This window comes from Trachypithecus francoisi, unplaced genomic scaffold (genome assembly GCF_009764315.1).
Source record: "Trachypithecus francoisi isolate TF-2019V2 unplaced genomic scaffold, Tfra_2.0 Lachesis_group16, whole genome shotgun sequence".
NCBI classification, from domain to species: Eukaryota; Metazoa; Chordata; class Mammalia; order Primates; family Cercopithecidae; genus Trachypithecus; species Trachypithecus francoisi.
In genome coordinates, this window is record NW_022681461.1 from 32,075,166 (window position 1) to 32,098,551 (window position 23,386).

Sequence of the window (23,386 nt, forward strand, 5' to 3'; positions counted from 1 at the left end):
GGTTAGAATTTCACCATGTGCCAGGCTACTGAGTCATAGGTATTAGTGCTTCCAGGCAGCACAGGAGCATCAGCTTTGCATTGATCAGTTTTGAGGCTCTTTTGAGACTGTATATCATCAACAGATATGAGAACATGCCGCATAAATGAAATCAGCTGTGGTGCCCATTCTACTCAGTGTATCCCAGTGTCCTGGAGATGTGATGGTGAAAATGATTGTGACAGTGGAGAAGATGAAGAAAACTGTGGTAAGAAGATCAGTGTTGAGTGACGTAACCCAAAGACCCTTTTCCTAAAGGAAGGGTGGGCAGGGGAAACTAACTTAAGCATGAAGACGCACTGACATTGACTCACTTTTCAGTGACTTCACTATCTGCTCAATTACTCGTCCTTCATAACTGCCCTAAAACCCTAAAAGACATTCACATGGCAATTGGCCATTGCTTGGTGTTTCTTTTAGGCAAATAGAAATACGAAGGTAAGTCATTCAAGGCACTTGTATGTAGCAGTAGCTCAGGGAAGCAGCAATTGTGTGGGCTTTTGTCTCTGTTGTGACAGTAATTCATGTGCCTTTTGCACTTTGGCACAATAAAATTAGGTGAGTAGGGTTGGCAAACACATTCATAGGTCTAAACTTGATTGGGTTATTGGAATAAATTATTTGAGTATTATACAAACATTTCTTTGCCCCTAAACTAGATTCTGGCATAACTTTTCGGGGGAAAAAAAAAAAGACACAGAAGCATGAATTAACATCTTGCCTCAGATACCCAAAGAAAAGTCTACCCAACTGGTGATACCTTTGTCTCCTGTTGCAGTTCCTGTCTCTGAAAGCTAACTCTGTTTCCTATTCTTTCATGTTTCTGGTCTTGGAAAATCTTTAATAAAATGCATGTTGAAGGTGAGGTCCTGGGAAAATCGCTAGGTTGAACAAACAGTGCTTTGAATGTTCTTTCAAGCTACCGCCCTTTTTATAGGGCCTCTAAAACCTACCCAGGTCTGACAAGCATGGGTCTCCTGATATAGTAGTAGTCAAGGGAGCTCAGGGTGCTTACAGTTGAAACACCAGTCTTGTGTGTAGAAGTCACCTTCTGAGGTCAATACCATTGCACCTAGTCCAATGAGTTTTAGTGTTCAATCCTAGAATTGAGTTTTCTGTATTGGTAAGCCCTCGTGCTGCCAAGTGTTTCCCTTATAAATCTAGACTTTGCTTCCCAAGAGAGTCGTGGTCTCTATTCTAACTGCCACCAAATTGTGACCTTGAAATGTTTGGCAGGAATTTAAGTCAAAGTACCAATTGGCTAGTAGGACTAGCTTATCATTGTCAGCATACCTGATTGTTAAATGGTGATTACAGCCCTGGCAGTGACTTTTTCAAAATGGAAAGTGTTTAAGACCTGTTATTCCTGATCCTTATTTAAAGGACCGAAAAGAGGAACCATGTATGGTAGTATGTGGTTCACTTCTTTTTGGTAACAGTGTCTTAATGCTTGTGAGTATTACGTTGCATGATATTCTCAACTAGTGATGAGATCTGACAAGCTGTATGTTGATTCAAGGACAACTCAATCTCTGCCTTCCAAATTGAAATCCCTTGTTTCAGCTTGTTATTTATCACAGCCACTTTTAGAGTCAATTGTGGTTCTCATCTCAAATTAATTTCCAGTCTTCAACTATTTTCTTGGTCCCTTATTTCTGTTCTTCTTATTTATAGTGTGCCTTCATTTTTTGTACAATGAGACTGTGTTCTTGATTTAACTCTGTTGTAGCCTTTAAGTTGGACTAGTAAGTTAGGATTAATGAATAAAGATCAATGTATTAGATTTTGGGACAAGAATCTTGAAAGGACCTATCTTGATGCACTTTCAATGGGGTACCCTCTCTCTTAACAGGCAATATAACATGTAGCCCCAGTGAGTTCACCTGCTCCAGTGGCCGCTGCATCTCCAGGAACTTTGTATGCAATGGCCAGGATGACTGCAGTGATGGCAGTGATGAGCTGGACTGTGCCCCACCAACCTGTGGCGTCCATGAGTTCCAGTGCAGCACCTCCTCCTGCATCCCCATCAGCTGGGTATGTGACGATGATGCAGACTGCTCCGACCAATCTGATGAGTCCCTGGAGCAGTGTGGCCGCCAGCCAGTTATACACACCAAGTGTCCAGCCAGCGAAATCCAGTGTGGCTCTGGCGAGTGCATCCATAAGAAGTGGCGATGTGACGGGGACCCTGATTGCAAGGACGGCAGTGATGAGGTCAACTGTCGTAAGTAGCTTTCTAGCATGGCACGTTCAGTTCTCTTCCATGTATCAACTGGGACAATTTGCTGGCTTCATTCCATGGTGTTTCCTCCCTTTGTAGCCTCTCGAACTTGCCGACCTGACCAATTTGAGTGTGAGGATGGCAGCTGCATCCATGGCAGCAGGCAGTGTAATGGTATCCGAGACTGTGTCGATGGTTCCGATGAAGTCAACTGCAAAAATGGTAAGGGTTTCCTCTTGTTGGTTAAGCAATGGATTGCTCTGACCAGACCCACTCATGAAATCTCTCTTCTTTGTTTCTCTTTGTAGTCAATCAGTGCTTGGGCCCTGGAAAATTCAAATGCAGAAGTGGAGAATGCATAGATATCAGCAAAGTATGTAACCAGGAGCAGGACTGCAGGGACTGGAGTGATGAGCCCCTGAAAGAATGTCGTAAGTGTACTTGTTGCTCAAGTACAAACCCTGGAAGTTTGATACAATCCAGCATAGCTAACACTGTGGACCCCGCGTGAATGGCTGGTTAAACTTTTGAATATACTGAAGTTTAATTGTAGACTTCAGAGTGATACTTTATGACTTAAAAACCCAGGTAGGACAAACTATAGTGTTTGTTTTTGTTATGTTTTTTGTGTTTTTTGAGACGGAGTTCCACTCTTGTTGCCCAGGCTAGAGTGCATTGATGCAATCTCGGCTCACTGTAACTTCTGCCTCCCAGGTTCAAGCAATTATCCTGCCTCAGCCTCCCGAGTAGCTGGGACTATAGGTGCCCGCCACCATGCCCGGTTTTTTTTTTTTTTTTTTTTTTGTATTTTTAGTAAAGACAAGGTTTCCCCATGTTGGCTAGGCTGGTCTCAAACTCCTGACCTCGTGATCCACCTGCCTCGGCCTTCCAAAGTGCTGGGATTATAGGCATGAGCCAACGTGCCTAGCCCAAACTAGTTTATAGTTTAACCTCCTTAAAGATAACTGATCATCAATAGAGAAACTTGACTAAATGCTGCTTGACCAACTGGTAACTTGCCAAGGAGATAGATAATCCACCCTGAAATATATACCTATAAAATAAATGATTAGGTCTTAGACAAATCATGGGTTTGACCAGGCCAACTAGATAAGTTATCAAATAGCTTGGGTTTTAAATGTGAAAGACAGGTATTGAAAATAAGTTGTCAAGTGACTGCTACATTTTTATTCCAGATATAAACGAATGCTTGGTAAATAATGGCGGATGTTCCCATATCTGCAAAGACCTAGTTATAGGCTACGAGTGTGACTGTGCAGCTGGGTTCGAACTGATAGATAGGAAAACCTGTGGAGGTGAGTCTAAGAAGAAAACCTGGACCCTGCGGGTGATGGGAAAGTGTAGTATTACCTAGTAAGGTATAGGAGCAGCAAGACTAATTCTGATTTCCCTCCTAGATATTGATGAATGCCAAAATCCAGGAATCTGCAGTCAAATTTGTATCAACTTAAAAGGTGGTTACAAGTGTGAATGTAGTCGTGGCTATCAGATGGATCTTGCCACTGGCGTGTGCAAGGCAGTAGGTAAATGAACTTGGACTGGTGTAGCTATTGTACCTTTACAAGTAAGTCCCTCTAAAAGGTACAGCCAGTGACCACAGTAGTCAAACTAAACATGAAATCGTACTTGAGAACAATGTTGCTAACCTCATAATACAGCAGTATCAGTTAAATAGCAGATCTCTCCCCCGGACATCTATCTTGGTCATTCCTTTTGCGTATGATACCATGAATACCTACCAGGTTTGCATGCTGTCTGTTTCCAAAACTTGAGTGCAACTCAGATAAGTGACTTATTCATCACCCACCCTGTTGTTGAAGGCTGTAACCCCAGGCCTTCCTAAACCATAGGAAGCACTTGCAGGTCCCAGGGGCAGGAACTCCAGAACAGATACTACTGACGTATTCCACAATACCTTTACTTTCTAAGATCTCTGCTGGGAGGAGATGGTTTAGAAACACCTTGCCTTCTTAAAGCAAAACTAAGTAACCCTGACTTTCATCTTGCAGGCAAAGAGCCAAGTCTGATCTTCACTAATCGGAGAGACATCAGGAAGATTGGCTTAGAGAGGAAAGAATATATCCAACTAGTTGAACAGCTAAGAAACACTGTGGCTCTCGATGCTGACATTGCTGCTCAGAAACTATTCTGGGCTGATCTAAGCCAAAAGGCTATCTTCAGGTAACTTTCAGTTCCATTTGTGGTGTCTTGATATAAGTCATTGTCACTTGGGAAGTGATCTGTGGGATAGTTTGGAGGAGTTTCATTTTGTGCCTAGCCCCATCTAGCATCTAATTACCTGGGGACATTAAATCTAACATTAATTCTTTATTAAATTGTTATCATTTCCTAATTAGAAACTAATAATTGTCTATGAAATAAAAGATCACATCTTTCATATTTTTTATATTTTCTCCCTTTTCTCTACAGTTAATTGAGAACTGTTCATTGTTGCTACAAATAGAAATGGTAGTACAGCCGTTTCTTAATGGGAACTATAGAAGCTCAGATGATGGATACTGAAACAAATAGCTTCACTTAGAAATTTGTTGTTCTTGTATATAGAATACATACCAGCAACTAGATAATCCACAGCATTATTAATTTAGCATCAGTAAGCAGCATGGTTAAATAATTTGAGTGGTGAGCTGTGGTGCTACTAGATTTCTTTCTGAATGAAGTCATTGACCATTTTGTAAGCAAAAAGTCCATTCTCCAAGCTCTAATTGTGTCAAACTCTTAAATTTCTTGTGACCTATTCTGTTTCAGTGCCTCAATTGATGACAAGGTTGGTAGACATGTTAAAATGATCGACAATGTCTATAATCCTGCAGCCATTGCTGTTGATTGGGTGTACAAGACCATCTACTGGACTGATGCGGCTTCTAAGACTATTTCAGTAGCTACCCTAGATGGAACCAAGAGGAAGTTCCTGTTTAACTCTGATTTGCGAGAGCCTGCCTCCATAGCTGTGGACCCACTGTCTGGGTTTGTACACTGTTTTCCATCACATAGCTTTTTGAATGGTATCTGTGTAGGTCCTATGAGCTTTCTCATACCTGAATTAGTACTAAAATCTCAAGGTTTATCAGCCCTCTACAACGAAGAATTAGAATTCTAATTCAAGATATCAGTTTTGCCCCAGTTGAATGACCCTAGGATGGCCTTATCTGTATGACAGTTCCTCCTGTCTGACTCGTATGACTGATTGCTGGTTGATATCAATGAACTAACATTCCTGATTTGATGTGTGTACCAAAAGCTGTATCTGAACCCTTTTGCCCACCCAGTTTCTATGCAAGTGATTTTTTAGTTTTTGACTGAATACTTTGCTGTGCTAGCTCTGGGTGATCAAACCTAAATGACAGCCTGAATTGTGGGGATTTGGGTAACGACATTGCATCTAAGTGTGCAAGTTGTCTGAAAGTCCAGCAGAAATAAACAGACCTTTATAGAAACATTTCACTAAGGGGGTTCCCTAAATTACCACTAAGTAACATAGAAGAGCAGCTTAGGAAGTTGACTAAGGCTGTAGTCATCACAACTGGCCCCCATGCAGCCTCGTTAGAACTCAATCAGCCAACCCCTGCTATGAAATTTAAAGGATATTTGTCTTTCACTCCTCTGAAAGAAGTGACCTTTTAAAAAGGAAACATAACTTTGTGACTTTGGGCCGAAATTTAAATGTCAGACAAACATAGATTATTACAGTTAATAATGAACTTGCAGATTCTTAATATTCAATTTTATTTACCTAGAACAAAATTTAGACCCTTAAGTGTTACTATTTGTCACTAGAGAACCCCTTGAGTTTTCTGCTCAAATTTTAAATTTTTGTTTCAAGCTACAACTTTATTCCTTCTAAACCACTGAGGCTTATTTCTCATTTAATTCTTCACAGCTTTGTTTACTGGTCAGACTGGGGTGAACCAGCTAAAATAGAAAAAGCAGGAATGAATGGATTTGATAGACGTCCACTGGTGACAGTGGATATCCAGTGGCCTAACGGAATTACACTTGGTATGTATGTTCTTCCTTCTCGACCACCCACTCAGCTATCTTCATAGTGTTTCCATTTATCTCCATGGTGAATTCTCGACTAGCAGATGACTCTTCTGCTTCCTCCTAAATTCTAGCAGGAATTTTCAATGGGAGTAACTGAACAACAGAAGTAAAATGGTGGATTAGCAAATTACACATTCCATAACTACTGACCTGTTGTCCAGCTGGGCCTAATATGTGACATGAACTCAGTGAAGGTTAGGTCTTGGATGCACTCATACTAAATATTCTGGGCATGAGTGCCTTAGCATTTCCTGAATTGCAGGCTTTTAACAGTTTTCTTCTGGCTTTTTGGAGAACAACAAAATGCCAGCCTCTTTTAATATTTTCTGTAATGTGAGTAATATTTCTTAAGTCATTTACTTTGAGAATCTCAGATACCCCGTTAGTCCCCAAAAATGAATGTGGATACAGATTCTGCATGCTGCTTTGCCAGGTTTGTGTGACCCCTGTTAAGAAACCCTGTTGGGGAAAGAACCATAAAAGTAGAATATTAATTCATTAGATGTTTTAAATGGAAGCCAGAGTAGTAGTGGCTTGTCATGTAATGACAATTCTTTTCCTACCTAGACCTTATAAAAAGCCGCCTCTATTGGCTTGATTCTAAGTTGCACATGTTATCCAGCGTGGACTTGAATGGCCAAGATCGTAGGATAGTACTAAAGTCTCTGGAGTTCCTAGCTCACCCTCTTGCACTAACAATATTTGAGGTAAGATGTGTCTCACATCAAAGTGTGTATACCTTTCAGCTACTCTATCACTTTGAGGAGAAATGATAGACATGGCGGGAGGAGGGAAGAGCAGCTGAGCATGGCTTGAGAAACTGCTTTCACTTAAAACCTGGTACAAATTAGAAGCTAATTCCCAGAAGCACTTCAAACCTAAACTTGATTATTTTACAGTTTTATATCTAGTGTCCCAGCTCAGCATTTAATAAACTTAGTCCATTAAATGAGAAGTAACTGATAATGACCTTAGAAAGGGATTTGTGTTAATCCTGGACGTACATGCTAATTGTGGGGTTCTGTTGTAGGATCGTGTCTACTGGATAGATGGGGAAAACGAAGCAGTCTATGGTGCCAATAAATTCACTGGATCAGAGCTAGCCACTCTAGTCAACAACCTTAATGATGCCCAAGACATCATTGTCTATCATGAACTTGTACAGCCATCAGGTACCGTGGAGAAGCACAGTCCTTAATATCCACTTTAAGGGAAGCAGCATGACACAGAACCTGCTGGATGTCAGTAGCTCTTGGCAACTCACCTTTCTTTAAAAGGAACGTTTGCCCTCCCGTACCCTACCTCAAACATTTCACACATTATTTTTTTATTTCTGCTGCCTTAGAGAAATGGCTTCTCAGCTTCAGCTCCTAGCTTCCCTCCCAAGCCTCAGTGTCTGATCTTTTATTTCTGCTTCTTCCATGTCCCCTTGGCCTTCAGCCCCTCTTGCCAAGACTATTGCAGTAGCCTCCAAAGTAGCTTTTGTGCTACAAACTTCCTTTACTGTTAGTTTGCTAGGATTTTTGCAATCCAGTGCCACAAACTGCCTTAAACCACAGAAGTTTATTGTCTCAAAATTCTGGAGGCCAGAAGTCTGAAATCAAGGTGCCAGCAGGGTTGGTGCCTCTTGAGGGCTGTGAGGTAAGGGTCTGTTCGGGGCCTCTTTTCCTGGTCTGTTGACAGTGCTCTTCCGCCTGTGTCTCTACATCATCTTCCCTCTGTATATGCTTTTGTCCAGGTTTCTTTTTTTTTTTTTTTTTGGAGACTGAGTTTTGCTCTGTCACCCAGCCTGGAGTGCAGTGACACAATCTCAGCTCACTGCAACCTCCACCTCCTGTGTTCAAGCAATTCTCTTGCTTCAGCCTCCCGAGTTGCTGAGACTACAGGAGTGAGCCACCATGCCCAGCTACATTTTGTATTTTTAGTAGAGATGGGGTTTCACTATGTTCACTATGTTGGCCAGACTGGTCTCAAACTCCTGACCCCAAGTAATCTGCCTACCTCGGCCTCCCAAAGTGCTGGAATTACAGGCGTGAACTGTAATACCAGTCATATTGAATTAGAGCCCACCTTAATGACCTCATTTTAACTTGATTACCTCTGTAAATATCCTGTCTTTAATATCTCCAAATCAGATCACATTCTGAGGTACTAGGACTTCAATAGATGAATTTTAGGGAGGAACACAATTCAACTTGTAACACCTACTTTCTCCCTGTGACACACCTGATATAGGATTGTGTAGATTCTCCAACACATCAGGTTATATTATGTCCTGCTGAAAACACTGGGCTGGTTCTATCTAAATAAAACCTTCAAACCTTCCTAAGACTGAGTTTCCTTCCACTTTGTTGGAGCAAGTCAAGAGAAAACCAGGAGAACATGCCTAGTCTCCTTTCTCTGAGCCTTCACACTAAACCTTGGGCCAATAGTGAGAGCCAGTCCTGGTCCCTCACCTCCCTTCCCCACCTCCTCTTTTGGAATCTATCTCTTAAAGACATAACTTTTACAGTCTGTCTCCAAGAGGTCCCTAATCTGATGTCCTTAGAGCATGCTGCCTGTACCTTTATACTTATTCTTCCTTGATATTGCTCTCACTTGAAGGACTGGCAGAGTCGACAAGTCTAAGCTCTTGGGGGCAAGGACTCAGGTCTTCAACATGTAGAACAAGGCTTTATACACACTGGGCATTGGAATACCCATTTTAATGGTATTTTTTTCCTGACTAGGTAAAAATTGGTGTGAAGAAGACATGGAGAATGGAGGATGTGAATACCTATGCCTGCCAGCACCACAGATTAATGATCACTCTCCAAAATATACCTGTTCCTGTCCCAGTGGGTACAATCTAGAGGAAAATGGCCGAGACTGCCAAAGTAAGGCATTTTGTGTTTCAACCACAAGTAGAACATACAACAAGCAATATAAGACACAAGTTTGGCTTTTTAAGAATTCTGTTTTAGCTAATTCTTTGAATAGATTCGAGAAGATATCTGCTATGGTTGTATGCCGGGTTATCATGTCATTTCTTTAGACCTGACTCTAACCCATTTCAACATTAAATGAGTTTATAGGAGACTAAAGTGTCAACATACCTTATACTAATTTGTACCAATTAGTCCCTTAGCAGCACTGAGCTAGCCAACTTGCAGGTAATTAAACGAGGCCTTAACATTTTTCCTCAAAAGGAGGAGGACAGAAACTATGCTTAAGGAAGGCCGTGGTTACAGAAACCTCATTGCCTCAGTGGGTGACGCTTCCCTAAAATAACACTTAAGCCCAATTTGCCTTTAGTCTTCTGTTCTTAGCTTTTGATTAAGTGGCAAATTAAACTCGTTTGTGTGGCCAAGGAGCTCATATGGTGAGGCTGGTGAGGTGTTTATTAGCGTGATTCATGGTCAGGTCACGGCAGCGATTAGCTCAGTTTACCAAGAAATTAGTTGCAAGACAGTCTGGTATGCCTGGTACACCAGAGCATCTTGAAAACATTTCTTGTAATTTCCAGGAATATGGGATATTGTTTAGAGGGATAAAATACGGTTGTCCATCATTTTGAATTGTCAAATTCCAAACACTGACTATTCTTCCCAAAGTTTCATGTATCTCTTTTTGCATGAAGATTGCTATTTCAGTTTTGACACATCAGCTGTACAACTTAGTTCAGCAGTGGTTTGTCTATTTTACCTGGTTTTAAAATAAGCTTTTGCATGGCTTGTCTGGACAAAACAGCTAGCCATTCTGGAACCTTGGCATTAACCAGGTTCTTGGTTTTTATGATTCAGGTACTGCAACTACTGTGACTTACAGTGAGACAAAAGATACGAACACAACAGAAATTTCACCAACTAGTGGACTAGTTCCTGGAGGTATCGAGTTCAGTACTGCAAACTGTTAATCTCCACTAACAGCCACACTCTTTGTATCTATAGCTTAAATAATTAATGCAACCTTTAACTACTATTTCTGCCCCAATTGGTAACCTATATTTAAACACCAAAGACTTAAAATTTGCATATCTTTTCCTGACTGATCTTTAAGGTTTCTAGTAGAGAACTGTCAGTGAAATGGCTACTACAGCATGTGACTCAAATACTTCTAGGCCAGAGTTGTTCCTGGTGTTCAATTGTAGTAGATACCGAACATCAATGTTGGATGCAAAGGTTTTGGCTCCTTACCTGATGGGTAAATCTCTAAATCTTAATACAGACCCTTCTAAACTGAGTCCTTTTATTCCTCTGTAGGGATCAATGTGACCACAGCAGTATCAGAGGTCAGTGTTCCCCCAAAAGGGACTTCTGCCGCATGGGCCATTCTTCCTCTCTGTAAGTAGATTTCCTACAAGTCTGGGTTCAAGAACTTCTTAGATACCAGATGAAGATTTTTTTGTTCATCTGGAGCTACCCCTTTCATGGCCCTTTATGCTGTCATAGCACTTATGACACTGAATTATATTCACTTTCTCCCCCACATAGTACACTAAATTAAGGCCCATATCTTTCTCTTCAGCTGTACCCTTGGCACAGTAACTGGCATGAAAATTTTCAACAGTTAGTTATTGCTTTCCACTTCAGCACTGTTAGCCTGGCTTATCCCCTTATAAGTCTGTTTAACTGCTCTTCTGTTTCGCCTTTGAAATGTGTGTAATGCTTTATACAGAGGAGATGCACAAATGCTTTCTTGAAGAGTTACAGGACTTGTTGAGGGTAAATTAAAAGCAGTTAAGAATTTTCAAACCTATGGAAAAGGACCTCTAAAACTATTATGAGACATGCGAATTATAAGGGCTTTGCTATAAAAGCCTTCGTCCTAAATTAATAGATTCCAAGCTTAGCTAACACACCAGGAACACCTGAATAGCTCTCCAGAACCTTCTGCAGTTTTAATTTGGTGAGCCTAAGGTGGGACCGAGGACCCTGCCCTTGCCTGGATGGATGTGGCTAGCCCAGCTCCAGTGCATAGAACTACCTCTGGGCTGAACTTGTTTCAAGCTCCTGGCCCATGTTTATTCCAACTTCTAGTTATCCTAGCTCCATAAAACATGACATTTTTACTAATGTCAATTATTATGGATTCCTTAACATTATTACCTTTCTTGTATGTTCCAATACTAGACTTAGCTCACTTAGCTATCCTCTGATTTTTTTCAGTGCTCTTAGTGATGGCAGCAGTAGGTGGCTACTTGATGTGGCGGAATTGGCAACACAAGAACATGAAAAGTATGAACTTTGACAATCCTGTGTACTTGAAAACCACTGAAGAGGACCTCTCCATAGACATCGGTAGACACAGTGCTTCTGTCGGACACACATACCCAGCAGTAAGTCAGCTTTGTGTCTTTATACACCATGGCTTGAAGTGAGACTTTTCAGAAAGGAGACCTCGGCTGGAAAGAGAGCCATTAGGATGATGGAGTTACCAAACACTTCATCTGCTACCTGGATATTAGACAGTGTAGCCTGTTAGAACATAAGTCAGTCAGTTGATCAGCATCTAACCCTCACCAAATGGCAAGAGGGTCAACTTAAGGTCACCACTATATTAAGATATTTTTGGTTATAGAAATGACATGTAAATATTAGCATGAACCAAGTAGCTCTTTACTGAACTATTAAATCCATTGCCTACTGCATATTTGAAAGTAAATTAGCATATCATATCATATATAGGAGAGTTGGCTTAAAGTCAGTGTATTGAGTAAGATTCACTTAGCCAAACTTATGATACACTTTGCTTTAAAAAGTATCCCACCACACTTACACACTTAGTATAGCTAGCTTTTCTTCTAGCAGTAGTCATTCACTTGTTCTTCAGATGAAACCCAAGTGGAGTATTTGGCCTTCACTTAGGAAACAGGCTGAAAAAAACAAGTATTGATTGCTCCTCTCTCAAGCTCTGGTGAAACATGGAACAGTGGTCAATTCTTGACACACAGATGGCTTTTCACATTTTTCTCCAAGACTTATGATCATTAAGTAGAAGAGGCAGAATCAGTCACACTATCTTATCTCACTACCAAGCAGGTATAGTTGAATTCAAATTAAATGCATGAATGATACAACTCAGTACTCCTTTGTATCTGACTTTTCTTCTGAGCACTCTGAGTGTTCGCGTGACCAACTAAAAAGCAGGGTCCATTTTAAAGATGAGAGTTGCCATCAGTGAGTGATCACCAAGCTCATTCCATACTTCTTCTTTTCCACAGATATCAGTTGTAAGCACAGATGATGATCTAGCTTGACTTCTGTGACAAGTCTTGACCTTTGAGGTCTAAACAAATACCCCCGTCGGAATGGTAACCGAGCCAGCAGCTGAAGTCTCTTTCTTCCTCTCGGCTGGAAGAACATCAAGATACCTTTGTGTGGATCAAGCTTGTGTACTTGACCGTTTTTATATTATTACTTTTGTAAATATTCTTGTCCACATTCTACTTCGGCTTTGGATGTGGTTACCAAGTATCTGTAACCCTTGAATTTCTAGACAGTATTGCCACCTCTGGCCAAATATGCACTTTCCCTAGAAAGCCATATTCCAGCAATGAAACTTGTGCTATAGTGTATACCACCCTGTACATACATTGTATAGGCCATCTGTAAATATCCCAGAGAACAATCACTATTCTTAAGCACTTTGAAAATATTTCTATGTAAATTATTGTAAACTTTTTCAATGGTTGGGACAATGGCAATAGGATAAAACGGGTTACTAAGATGAAATTGCCAAAAAAAATTTGTAAACTAATTTTGTACGTATGAATGAAATCTTTGACCTCAATGGAGGTTTGCAAAGACTGAGTGTTCAAACTACTGTACATTTTTTTTCAAGTGCTAAAAAATTAAACCAAGCAGCTTAACCATGGTTTGTGCCTGTTCCTCTAGGATGAAATCCTAGCCTGAGTAGTATCAAGTGTTCTAACTGTGTGAGCTATAATTCTTGATGTTGTATAACTAAGCCTGTAATTGGGCTAGTTTCTCTTACACCCAAGTGCAGCTAAAAAATGAAGTACTGTTTAACATTTAGCTCCCAAAATATTTCTTACTGTGTAAAAGAAGCTAGCTTAGTCTGTATCTAGAATTCCTCTTGGTTAGAGGAGTTTCTTTTCCATTGTTTCCTGATCGAGAAACACATGCTAAGATTTCTATGAACTCTGCTTCTTTATAGTTAAGTCTGTTTTCCATGTTCTGTCATTTATTTAGGTAAAGGACAAGTGCCTTCTAAGGCATGGGTAAGGGCTTTCTTCTTATAAAAGTCTAGACTGTCTTACTGTGAAGACGGCCAGGGAGGATAGCAAGCAATGGCATTCTTGAGCAATCTAAGGAAGGGTTCTCAGTGTGGTCCCGGGAACAGAAGCATCTGCATCACCTGGGAATGCGTTAGAAATGCAAGTTCTCAGCCCTATCCCAGACCTACTGAATCAGAAACTCTGTGGGCTGGGGCTGAAACCTGCTTTCATAAGCCCTTCAGGCAATACTGATGTAAACTAAAGCTTAAAAACCACTGTTTTAATGTGACTTCATGAAGAATATAATTGTAATATCACCTAAATTTTTATCCTGGCTGGGATAGGGCAGATTCTTATGGACAATTTCTGGAACTTACAGTATGAAGAGCACATGAAGAGTTTGAGACAAAGAAAAAGTTGCACAGGGAGTTTAGTGAATTTTTCCATCAGGTTGGCCATTACTTCCTTTCTCCAAAGTCTCAGGATGTCTGGAATCAAGGAAAGACACAAGACTGGAAGCGTCGGGTGGATGCTGTGTGTCACAAGTGAGGTGGAAAGTTGACTGCGGAAGGTACAGCAATTCCTCTGGAATTAAATGACCGACCAACACTGTAGGAAGAAGATGAAGAGAAGATGTTTTGAGTCGCTACATGAATCAGTGGATGACTCATATTTTCACTTGCATATGAAATATAAGGCAGTTAACATCTTGTTTGTGGCTTAAGCAAGGAAATTAATATTACTAGATGAAGGGGAAGTTGGTTCTATTGTCTTAAGGGATGCCTCCTTGTGATTTTGGTCAACTGAATGAAAAAAGATAGCCTTGGACCTTTTTTTCATGGGAGGTTTGGAGGTCAAGCATGTAGAAGGAAAAGGCTGTAGTCATGAATATAGAACTGTCTGCTCTCCACCTTTTCCTTACTGTACATTTAGTCATCACACTGAACAGGATGTGGCCTGCTGACAGTGAGTAGCTGAAGTGCCTATTTGGTAAGTAGGTTAGCATTCAACATGAACTCTGAAAGCCATTTCAGTGTTTGAATGCTGCTCTGACCCTGCTATGGTACAAAAAAACATGGATTTTTTTTTTTAACTGGTGTAATACCAAATTCCCTTTAGAAGCTTGAAGTTTGATACTATTACTTTCCCCATTATAACGATTATACAGTATTAATTATAAGGCCCAAAGTTTGTTTTGGCAAATAAAGTATTATTCTCTATCATCATCATCTTTTGAATTCCTGTCCCTAGTATGTTCTTTCATGTTCTGGGTACAAATTTCCAACCCTCAAAGAGTCTAAAACATCTTTTTTTTTTTTTTTTACCATGTCCTCCCCAATAAGAAGCCAAGGTACAACTCATTGTACCTAAGAGGTACAAACTCATTTGTAGAAACAAAGTAACTAGATACTCCTATTGAAATAAGAATAAATATACTGGGGGGCCAGGCATGGTGGCTCACGCCTATAATCCCAGCACTTTGGAAGGCCAAGGCAGGAGGATTACTTGAGGCCAGGAGTTCGAGACCAGCTTGAGCAACATGGTGAGACCCTGTCTCTACAAAAAAAAATTTATAAAAATAAAAAATAGTTATATGACTAAACTACTAGTCAATACAACTTGTAATAATAGTGCATGAATGATAAGAGGCCTTGGCTTTATCACCCAAACAAGAACTTGAATTCTATGTGAAATGTGTTAGGATAAGTTTGCTGTGTCTCTAGAGTTTAATGTAGAAGATAATTGAGAGGTAAAATATGAAGCTTACCACACACTAAAGGAGAATATTTGGAGTTAGATGAGCCTGTCACACAAAGTGAAAGTGGACCCTCCAGAAATTTTAGGAATTGCCACAAAGATTGATGATAGGTGAATAGACAGATTTGTGGCCTCTGGTAAAGAAATCCAGCCAAGTTCCTCTGTCCAAATTTTTAAGTGCCCTCTGCAAGCTATCTATTTGGCAAAATTAGTCCCAGTTGTCCAACTAGTTCCCTTAAAACATTCTAGTAGGTGTTTTAAAGCCTAGGTATCCCTGCCTCTCTAGTTCTTGATGAATACGAGGCAAAAAAAAAAAAAAAAAAAAAAACGAGACTTGCACTTTGGCATTTGCTTCTGTTCCTTGTATCTGTGGAAGTCAAATAGACCTTCGCAAAAATGAGAAGCCAAGCTTTAAATAGCAAACTATAGGATATTAAAAGACTAACTCTTCAGTTAAGAACACTGTTGAAATGGGAGACCAACTTAAAGTCTACCTTTCAACAATCTCTACCACAAACCTAAAGATTCTAGGGGTCACTTAACTCTATTATGTAATCTAATTGGAATAATTTCCTAGAATTCTTACTAGTGAAATCTTGCCCTAGTAAAACAATTTATTATTTTGAATCTAAATGAAAGCTAAAGCTATACATTTTGCTTTCAATGGTGGCAAAAACTTGCAAAAAGCACATATACTTTTGCTAATTTAAGTTCAAGTACAATGAATACCACCTGCTAATCTTGATCCCCAAATCTGAGCCCTTCAAGTTTCATAATTGTTTTATCCTGAATGTAGTTGTGACATAGACATTTCTCAAAAGGGTCTGATACATCAAACTCCTAACAAGTAGGAGTAGCAACTAGTAAAGAGTAGAAAGAAACTTCCCTTCTTGTGGGTAATGAGGCGGTGCCTAAAAACCACATATATATAATCTCCTGTGGTATTATACATTCTGCAAGCCCTGTTAGTGGGGAGATGGTGGCAATAGCAGCCATAGTTGTGTCAGCGCTAACTGCTGCTGCTGCACTTTCTGTTGGCGGCTGCTGGCCAAGTGTGCACACTTAGCCCTGGTTGAGGTGCATTGTCTGCTGTGGTCTGTTAAGCATCTCACCAGAGTGGGAGGGCACATCAAATGATTTCACGGATTGATGGATTGATTCTTGTTTTATGCCTCACAGTACCTGAACCTATAATTTGCTTTTTGTGTACTTCAGTTTTCTTGCACACTTAGCCCTGAGGTGCACTGTCTGCTGTGGTCTGTTAAGCATCTAACCAGAGTGGGAGGGCACATCAAGCGATTTCACTTTCTTAAATAAAAGGTTTTTAGGTATTTTTGGTATTACCTATTCTCTAAGGCCAGAAGGGACTTATAATGACTTCTCTTCTCTTCCAGAATCGTAATATTATAAAACTACGCAACTAAATATCCTAACAAGTATGATTTTCCTTGGGACAACTAAAAATTGTACATCCATGCATCAGCCGTATCATGGACCTAAACTATGAGAGTTCAGAAATATATAAAAGTAGAAAAATTATCAAAGGTACTTATTTCCAAATACAGAGGGAATGAATTTAAAGATGGAACAATAGCATTTTTCGAACTTACTTCTCTCTAATCCATCCTGGAGGATTTTTAGCTCAAAACAGTTGCATGTGAAGGTTATCAGGCATCTTTGCATATCCCTTTCATATCTACCTTCACACATGAAAGCTGAATGCATTTTACCAGTGAGGCTCTAGATATGAAACTTAGGGATCCATAGACAAATAAGCTACTAACGAACTGATAACAGTGGGGTTCCTTCTCTCTATCTTGTCTCCTGAGTCTGTTTCACATTTTTGAGCCTGGCTAATCTGAGAAAAAGAACAAAGTAGGACCATGACCCAGTGTTCTCCTGTAAATCTCACTGTAAAAATCTCAGTGTCAAAACACTGAGACAGGAGTGAGACCAGCTGCGGGTGGGGAGTTTGTGCTCTGCAGGTTACCTCACGGCATATCAAAAATGGCTTTTTTCTTCACTGCGCTTAAGGAAAAAGACAGATGTGTGGCAAGGTGGTTCTGTTTAGAAACAGCAGGCAATGTAGTTAACAGCATAGACTTCTGTGTCTTGTGTGTGGTACCTTGGGCAAGTTACTAATTCCCCCTGTAAAGTAGAGATGATGGGGACTGTCTCACTGTGACAAGGTAAGTGTTAAGTGAGATGCACACGAAAAGCTCAGCACTGTGTCTGGCATCTACTATGTGCAGGGCAGATGTTGCTACTGAATATCACATCAATGCTAAGTCTGTATTTACTGTCACACACAGGAACCGGTAAGTGACTTTACCAGTGCAAGTCACAGGTACCTTTATGATGAATGTAATGTGTTAGATGCTGACCCAAGTGTTCTCCTCTACACCTGTCTAAAGAGAGCTAAGTCTGATATTTAAGGAGTGATAGCATCTTGCATAGTTAAGAAGGCTTAAAAGATTGCATGGTTTAAACCCTAGAAACATAGATGCGATCTTTCTGCCTCAGTTCTTTTGACTACCTCCTAGGATGGAAACAAATATTTCAGAGTCTGCATAGTCTTTAGATGGCTGCCAAAGCACTTAAAATCTCCTTTAAATTCTTATCATATGCTTAATTTTGTACTAAGTAAGTGTCCCCAAGTCTTCTCCTTGCTCCTCACAGCAACCCTAATAAGTATCTCCATTTTACATAGGTAAAAACTGAGGCTACAAAAAATGTGTGATTCCAAATCCTATGTGCTTACTGCCATCTTCTCTTAGAAAGGGATGCAGTACTGTGCAAAGATTGAGCTGGATGTTGCATTGCATGTTTGCTGAGTCCCCTTCGCTGCTGATGTGAGGATCCTTCAACAGTTCCTCCGATGCCCATTATGGCTGGCATCCAATATGGTGGTGTAATGGAAGTATACCACTGGTACTACCTTATCAGGTCAGCACAGATCAGCTCAGATATTTGTTATGCCTTCAAGATGCTACACATTCCAGAATTATTTTCCTTGGCCATCCAAGTGAAGTAGAAGTAGATTGTTGGATTGCGAAGAAAATAATAAAGATTCCCCTAAAGGAATTTATGAGCAGGCAACTTCATTCCTAAGATAGTGGGAGGAAACAAGCTGTACCACAACAAATCTTAAGTTTCAAGACTCTCCTATAGGGAGAAACATGGCCAAAAAGACAGGAAGAACTGTGGCTGGTAACTCAATGATGCTGTAACTCCAGGATTGGATCTTAGGTATTCTGGAATCTACGCCCTGAGACTTGGGTATTTCTCAATTTACACACATGCAAGGAGGAAGAGAATTTTTTGAACAAAATGACTGGCTTTGACAAAACTATCTTGCTCTTTTTAAATGTCACTTGATACTAAAATGTGATTTAAAAGTATGTAATGCCTCAGGAGTCCGGCACATACAACCAAATTATCATGCTCAGGATCTTCAGAATTCTAAAGGCACATGTTAGAATGCACAGAGTCCTGATGACCTGTCGATAAACATTTTTTTAATAATGAACTGTACATTTAAATAAAAGTTTATTTTTGAGATAATTGTTGTGAGCCTTTCCTTTTTCTAGATAGCTTTTATAAAAGCTTTTATTCAATTCTTTTTCCTTTACTCAACTGAATCACTGAAGATGACTCAGTCACCCCTTTCTAGGAAACAAGTAAGGCCACCCAGATCTGGACTCTTCAGGCTGAAAAACTGAGATGTTGCCTTTCTTGCCATATTTAGTACAGTTAGTGCCTCACCATGGACAGCCAGTATATTATCCTCTCAAATTTCCCCTCTCTACCCTTCCCATGAAAAAGACAGAAGTCAAAGCTCCTGTTAGTTAGGAATGTTAGCCTAGCACTTCCTTCTTGTAGGTGACTGAGAACAGGCAACACCTGGCTAAAGGGGGCATACCCCAGGGTGACAGGACAGGAAAGGACGTAACAAGTAAAATCATTTTGATTCTGTCTCCTCGTCAGTTCTTAGATGGTCTGTGTTGAGATTCATTTATAAGGCTAAAACTTTTGTGAGTCTTAGATATATTCCACCTAAAACTTTTCTAAGCAATGGCCCAATTGTCTGAATTAAATTAGGCACTAAACCTTGAAATTGACTCAGAGGATCTAAAAGAATAGGAGAAAAATAAATAAATCAAAGAAAGAGAAACAGTCAAAAAATATTTTAAAGCTCAACAGTGAGTCCTTAATAAGTGAGATGTTGCATTTTGTTTGAGATGTTGATCTCACTAGCTTTGCAGTAAGTGGATATAAGTTTGGATGTTTTTCCACTACTTAATCAGCTGTGGCCACAAGTAAGTTGCTTTCCATCCAAGCTTCTGTCCTCTTCTGAAAAGCACAACACCTACTTCCATAGAGTTCTCATAAAAGAGAGAGGCAACATGTGTAAAGTGCTTCATTCAAACAACAACTATTATTTCCCTCTCTAGCACCAAAAAAAAAAAAAAAAGATTCATCTTTCTTAAAGCAAAAATCCTTATGTCTATTCAGAGATCTGATTTTGATCCATACTCATGTATTAAAATTCCATTTGCAAGTGTTCCTTGTTAAATCTCCCCTTGAAACGCTAGCATTTGGTGATATTTTTTTACTTCAAAAAATCAAGATGATTAATCATCCTGCACCTATGAGCTTTGTAGAAAGCCTCGTGTGTGACCCTCTGCTGATTAAAGAACACAGGTGATTGGTTTAAGTTCAATTATTCATAAATGTCTTTTTAATTAGTAGGGGTAAGAAGACAGACTGTACCTTATACCAGTCTAGAAGGTATAGCTCGCTCTTTGGATTTATCAAGCTCAGCAAATATGACTGGCCCACAATCTAGGAAATGTGGAATGCTAGATTTCAGGCATGAACATTTCATGTTATAGTGTTCAATTCAGAGGCATTTCTTGCCTACTGGTTGATTGAGGGCAGAGAGTATATTTTAAACCCTTAGTCATTGTTTATGTTTCCTTAAATATACCCACTTACATGTGAGATTTGCTGAGGATTAGTTCTTTAAAGTTCCAGGGAAATTTGCCTTTTGGCCTGACCCCAAACAAGTAGCACTGTGGTTTCCTAAGCAGGACTTCTAAACACTGGAAGGTAATCTCAGATAACTAGATAGCAACTGGCATTCCTCCTCAGACCTCAGGGGAATTAACAGATTCTAAAAGGTTCCAGAACAGTTTTATAATTGGCACATCCTAGATGAAACATCAGTTACGGGGAAGTGCAAACATTTCTTAAACTTTTCACAAAATTGAGGAAGGATCTATGGATCAGCCCCATCAGAAGGTATCCCTCCTTATAGCCACACACAGACACCCCCTACATGTGCTGTCTTTACCTCATTCATTTGTTTAGTGCCTGCTATGTACCAGGCATTGTTCTGGATTCTGAGGAACCAGTGAGAGAACATGACGGGCCAGAGCCGCATCCTTCATGGTGCTCATTCTAGCTGGGAGTCAGGCACTAACCAGACATTTATATGTTAGGCAGTGATAAGATCTATAAAGTTAAACAAAGTAGAGTAAGGGACTAGAGAATGGCAGAATGTGCTATTTTAGATAAAGTGGTTAAGGTAGCTCTCCAAAGAGAGGACTTAGCAGAGAACTTAGTGGAAATGTGGTATGAGCCCACTGAGGCATAGTAAATACGTGAATCCTGAGGCAGGAGCATGCTTGATTCCTCTAAGAAGCAGCAAGGTGGCCTTGATAGCTGGGGGTGGCAGAGGCAGAGTGGGAGGAGAGAAAGGAAGAAGGACCACGTGATGTCCATTTCAAGAGCTGTGGTTTGGACTCAGAATTTTAAGTGACAGGACAATTTTAGTGGGCTTGGGGCAATATAATGACATCCAATTTTAAAAGGCTCACACTGGCTGCTTTGTTTAGAATGGACAGCAGGGAAGCAAGGGTGAAAACAGGAAGATAAATTAGGAGACTGGTAGTGGCCCTGGTAGATGGACAGGATGTGAGCTAAGCCAGTAGGGATGAAAGAAAGCTCTACTCCAGATTCAGTCCATCACAGGGGGTGTGTGCACAGGCTGTGTCCCCAGGGTAGGGGGAATTCAGCTTGTAGATGGTCTCTTAATCCAGGAGAATCTCACCAGTTCCTATCTCAGCTGTGCCCTCTGCCTGTGGGATATCTGTTTGGCTGCCTCCCTGATTGGGCAGGAATGATCGGCACAACCCCAACACGGCTGGAAAAAACCAGGCTGCATGGAAAGTGGGAGAAAAGTCATGCCTCTTCTCCCTAACCAAAAGAAGTCAGGATTTAGAAGAAAAGAAGAGCCTAGAGCATGAATTCCAGCCCCCCGAAAAGTTCAAAGGCTTCAACCATTCAAAGGAAGTTCTTTTCTACCTTCAACGTAAAGGCTTTCCAGGGACATATTTTGGCATCATCATTTTAATATGGAGTTCCATACTAACTCTTGTCATGGTCTCTGGAGGAATGTTTGTATGAATGGCGTCATTTTTTTGAAATATGATGGCTGTAGGCAGGGTCCAGCATATTCTGTCTATCCAACTGCTTTATATTTTCCCTGTTACCTGTCTGGTCTCTAAAAATATTGGAGAACTATCAACACTACTTTTCCTAAGAAATTTTAGAATCCTGGTATTTCTGAGTTAAAAGGAACCCAAAGGTCACTGAGTCTCTGATAATTGTCTGATATAGGAGGCAACAGGCCCCATTGAGGAAGCAGAAAGCGGGCCGCCTAATGTTACCAGGAAGGAGACCTCACTCAGCAATGTCTTAAGTCACCCACAGAGTAACAATTGCTCTCATAGTAAGCCTGTAAATTCAACAATAACTTGTGACTCTTTAAGAAAAAAAATTAAAAACCAGAAATGGATTCTGTTTGGGAAAACAAAACCTCCTAAAGCCAAAACTTTGAGGAAAGGATTATGTTAGGAAGTAAGGTGAGTCTCTGAAATGCATCCATGCATGTTACAGAATAGAAGCCAAATAGTAACAAACAGCTTATGAAACAGAAAGCAGCCTCTTCCCAGACAATATTCCCAGTGCCTATTTCCATTCAGAAAAGAAGGCCAACCTCCTGCATGTCAGGATCCGCTAAACTCCACGGAGGACTATGCTGGGAACAGAGACTATGTGCCATTCACCCTCTCTTCTCCCGCCCCTGCAGCAGGCACTGTGTTCCCAGTACTCTGTGAACTGTCTCTATTATGAGACAGATAATATTTCAATGGGCCTACTTAATGGTGTCAGTTCACCAAAAGTGGCACACCAGTTTGTATGCAACTTCCAGTCTCAGAAATCCAGTGAAATGGGGGTGGAAAAAGATTATCTAAAACCAAAACCAACTGTAGCTTCTTTTGCCTTGGTAGGAGGGCTAGGAATGCCCTGGGAAGGGAAATTTCTATATAGCTACAAAGAAAAGAAAATCTGTGAATCTGCCAAAGGAGGTCCTGAGCCAAGTTTGGGAAGTAGGCTACAGATGGCTGCATCGCTCTGTATTCTGTGGACAGAAAATACGGGGTCAGGTCAGGGACGAGGAAGTAGCTGTGAAGCAGCAAGGTGGAAAGGAGGGCAGAGCCACATGGTGTGCCATAGGAATTTGGGGCTCAAGGTGACAAACAAGAATATCCAATATGCAATTTTGGATTGCTTACCTTTTTGGCACTGTAAGCCCTATCACCTCCCTGATCCTTCAGTAACGTCTGCAGCACACACTAACACCTTGTGGGAGTGGCTTTTGATGAAAATCATAGATAGGAGCCCAGTCCTAGACCTGCGTTGATATGGCAACAGAACAGAGAAGGAACTTTCTGAACGATTCATTAACTGAACAAATTAAGTCACTGAAGAGCTTAGACTCAGAGAACATAAGCAACCCAGGGTCTCTTAGAACTCTGGCGGGGACAGTGGACTTTCTGCAGGATGTGGAATGGCACTTCAAGCCCATATTATCTGGAGATTCAAGGACAGAGTGACTCCAGATGATGTCACAGGTTATTAAATGTATTAGGTGGGATCAGGTGACTTTTAAATAACATGCATCCAGCATTTTGCTAGTCAGGATACATAACTAA

The 23,386-nt window shown here is 40.5% G+C and overlaps 1 protein-coding gene across 4 annotated transcripts in view; it reads left to right on the plus strand.

The window, feature by feature from the left end:
• VLDLR (very low density lipoprotein receptor) overlaps positions 1 to 13,201 on the plus strand; it is a 34,249-nt gene extending 21,048 nt beyond the window's left edge. Inside the window, exons 4-19 of one of the 4 annotated variants that reach the window (XM_033237202.1) lie at positions 125 to 247; positions 1,892 to 2,263; positions 2,360 to 2,482; positions 2,569 to 2,691; positions 3,457 to 3,576; positions 3,679 to 3,804; positions 4,291 to 4,462; positions 5,051 to 5,269; positions 6,183 to 6,301; positions 6,914 to 7,053; positions 7,377 to 7,518; positions 9,076 to 9,222; positions 10,129 to 10,212; positions 10,588 to 10,668; positions 11,494 to 11,663; positions 12,549 to 13,201. In XM_033237202.1, the coding sequence (XP_033093093.1) occupies positions 125 to 247; positions 1,892 to 2,263; positions 2,360 to 2,482; positions 2,569 to 2,691; positions 3,457 to 3,576; positions 3,679 to 3,804; positions 4,291 to 4,462; positions 5,051 to 5,269; positions 6,183 to 6,301; positions 6,914 to 7,053; positions 7,377 to 7,518; positions 9,076 to 9,222; positions 10,129 to 10,212; positions 10,588 to 10,668; positions 11,494 to 11,663; positions 12,549 to 12,584 (2,297 nt within the window). In that variant the 3' untranslated portion in view covers positions 12,585 to 13,201. The remainder of the gene's footprint in view (positions 1 to 124; positions 248 to 1,891; positions 2,264 to 2,359; positions 2,483 to 2,568; positions 2,692 to 3,456; positions 3,577 to 3,678; positions 3,805 to 4,290; positions 4,463 to 5,050; positions 5,270 to 6,182; positions 6,302 to 6,913; positions 7,054 to 7,376; positions 7,519 to 9,075; positions 9,223 to 10,128; positions 10,213 to 10,587; positions 10,669 to 11,493; positions 11,664 to 12,548) is intronic. The other 3 variants (XM_033237203.1, XM_033237204.1, XM_033237205.1) reach the window with 3 other exon arrangements.
• The last annotated feature ends 10,185 nt before the right edge of the window (positions 13,202 to 23,386 follow it).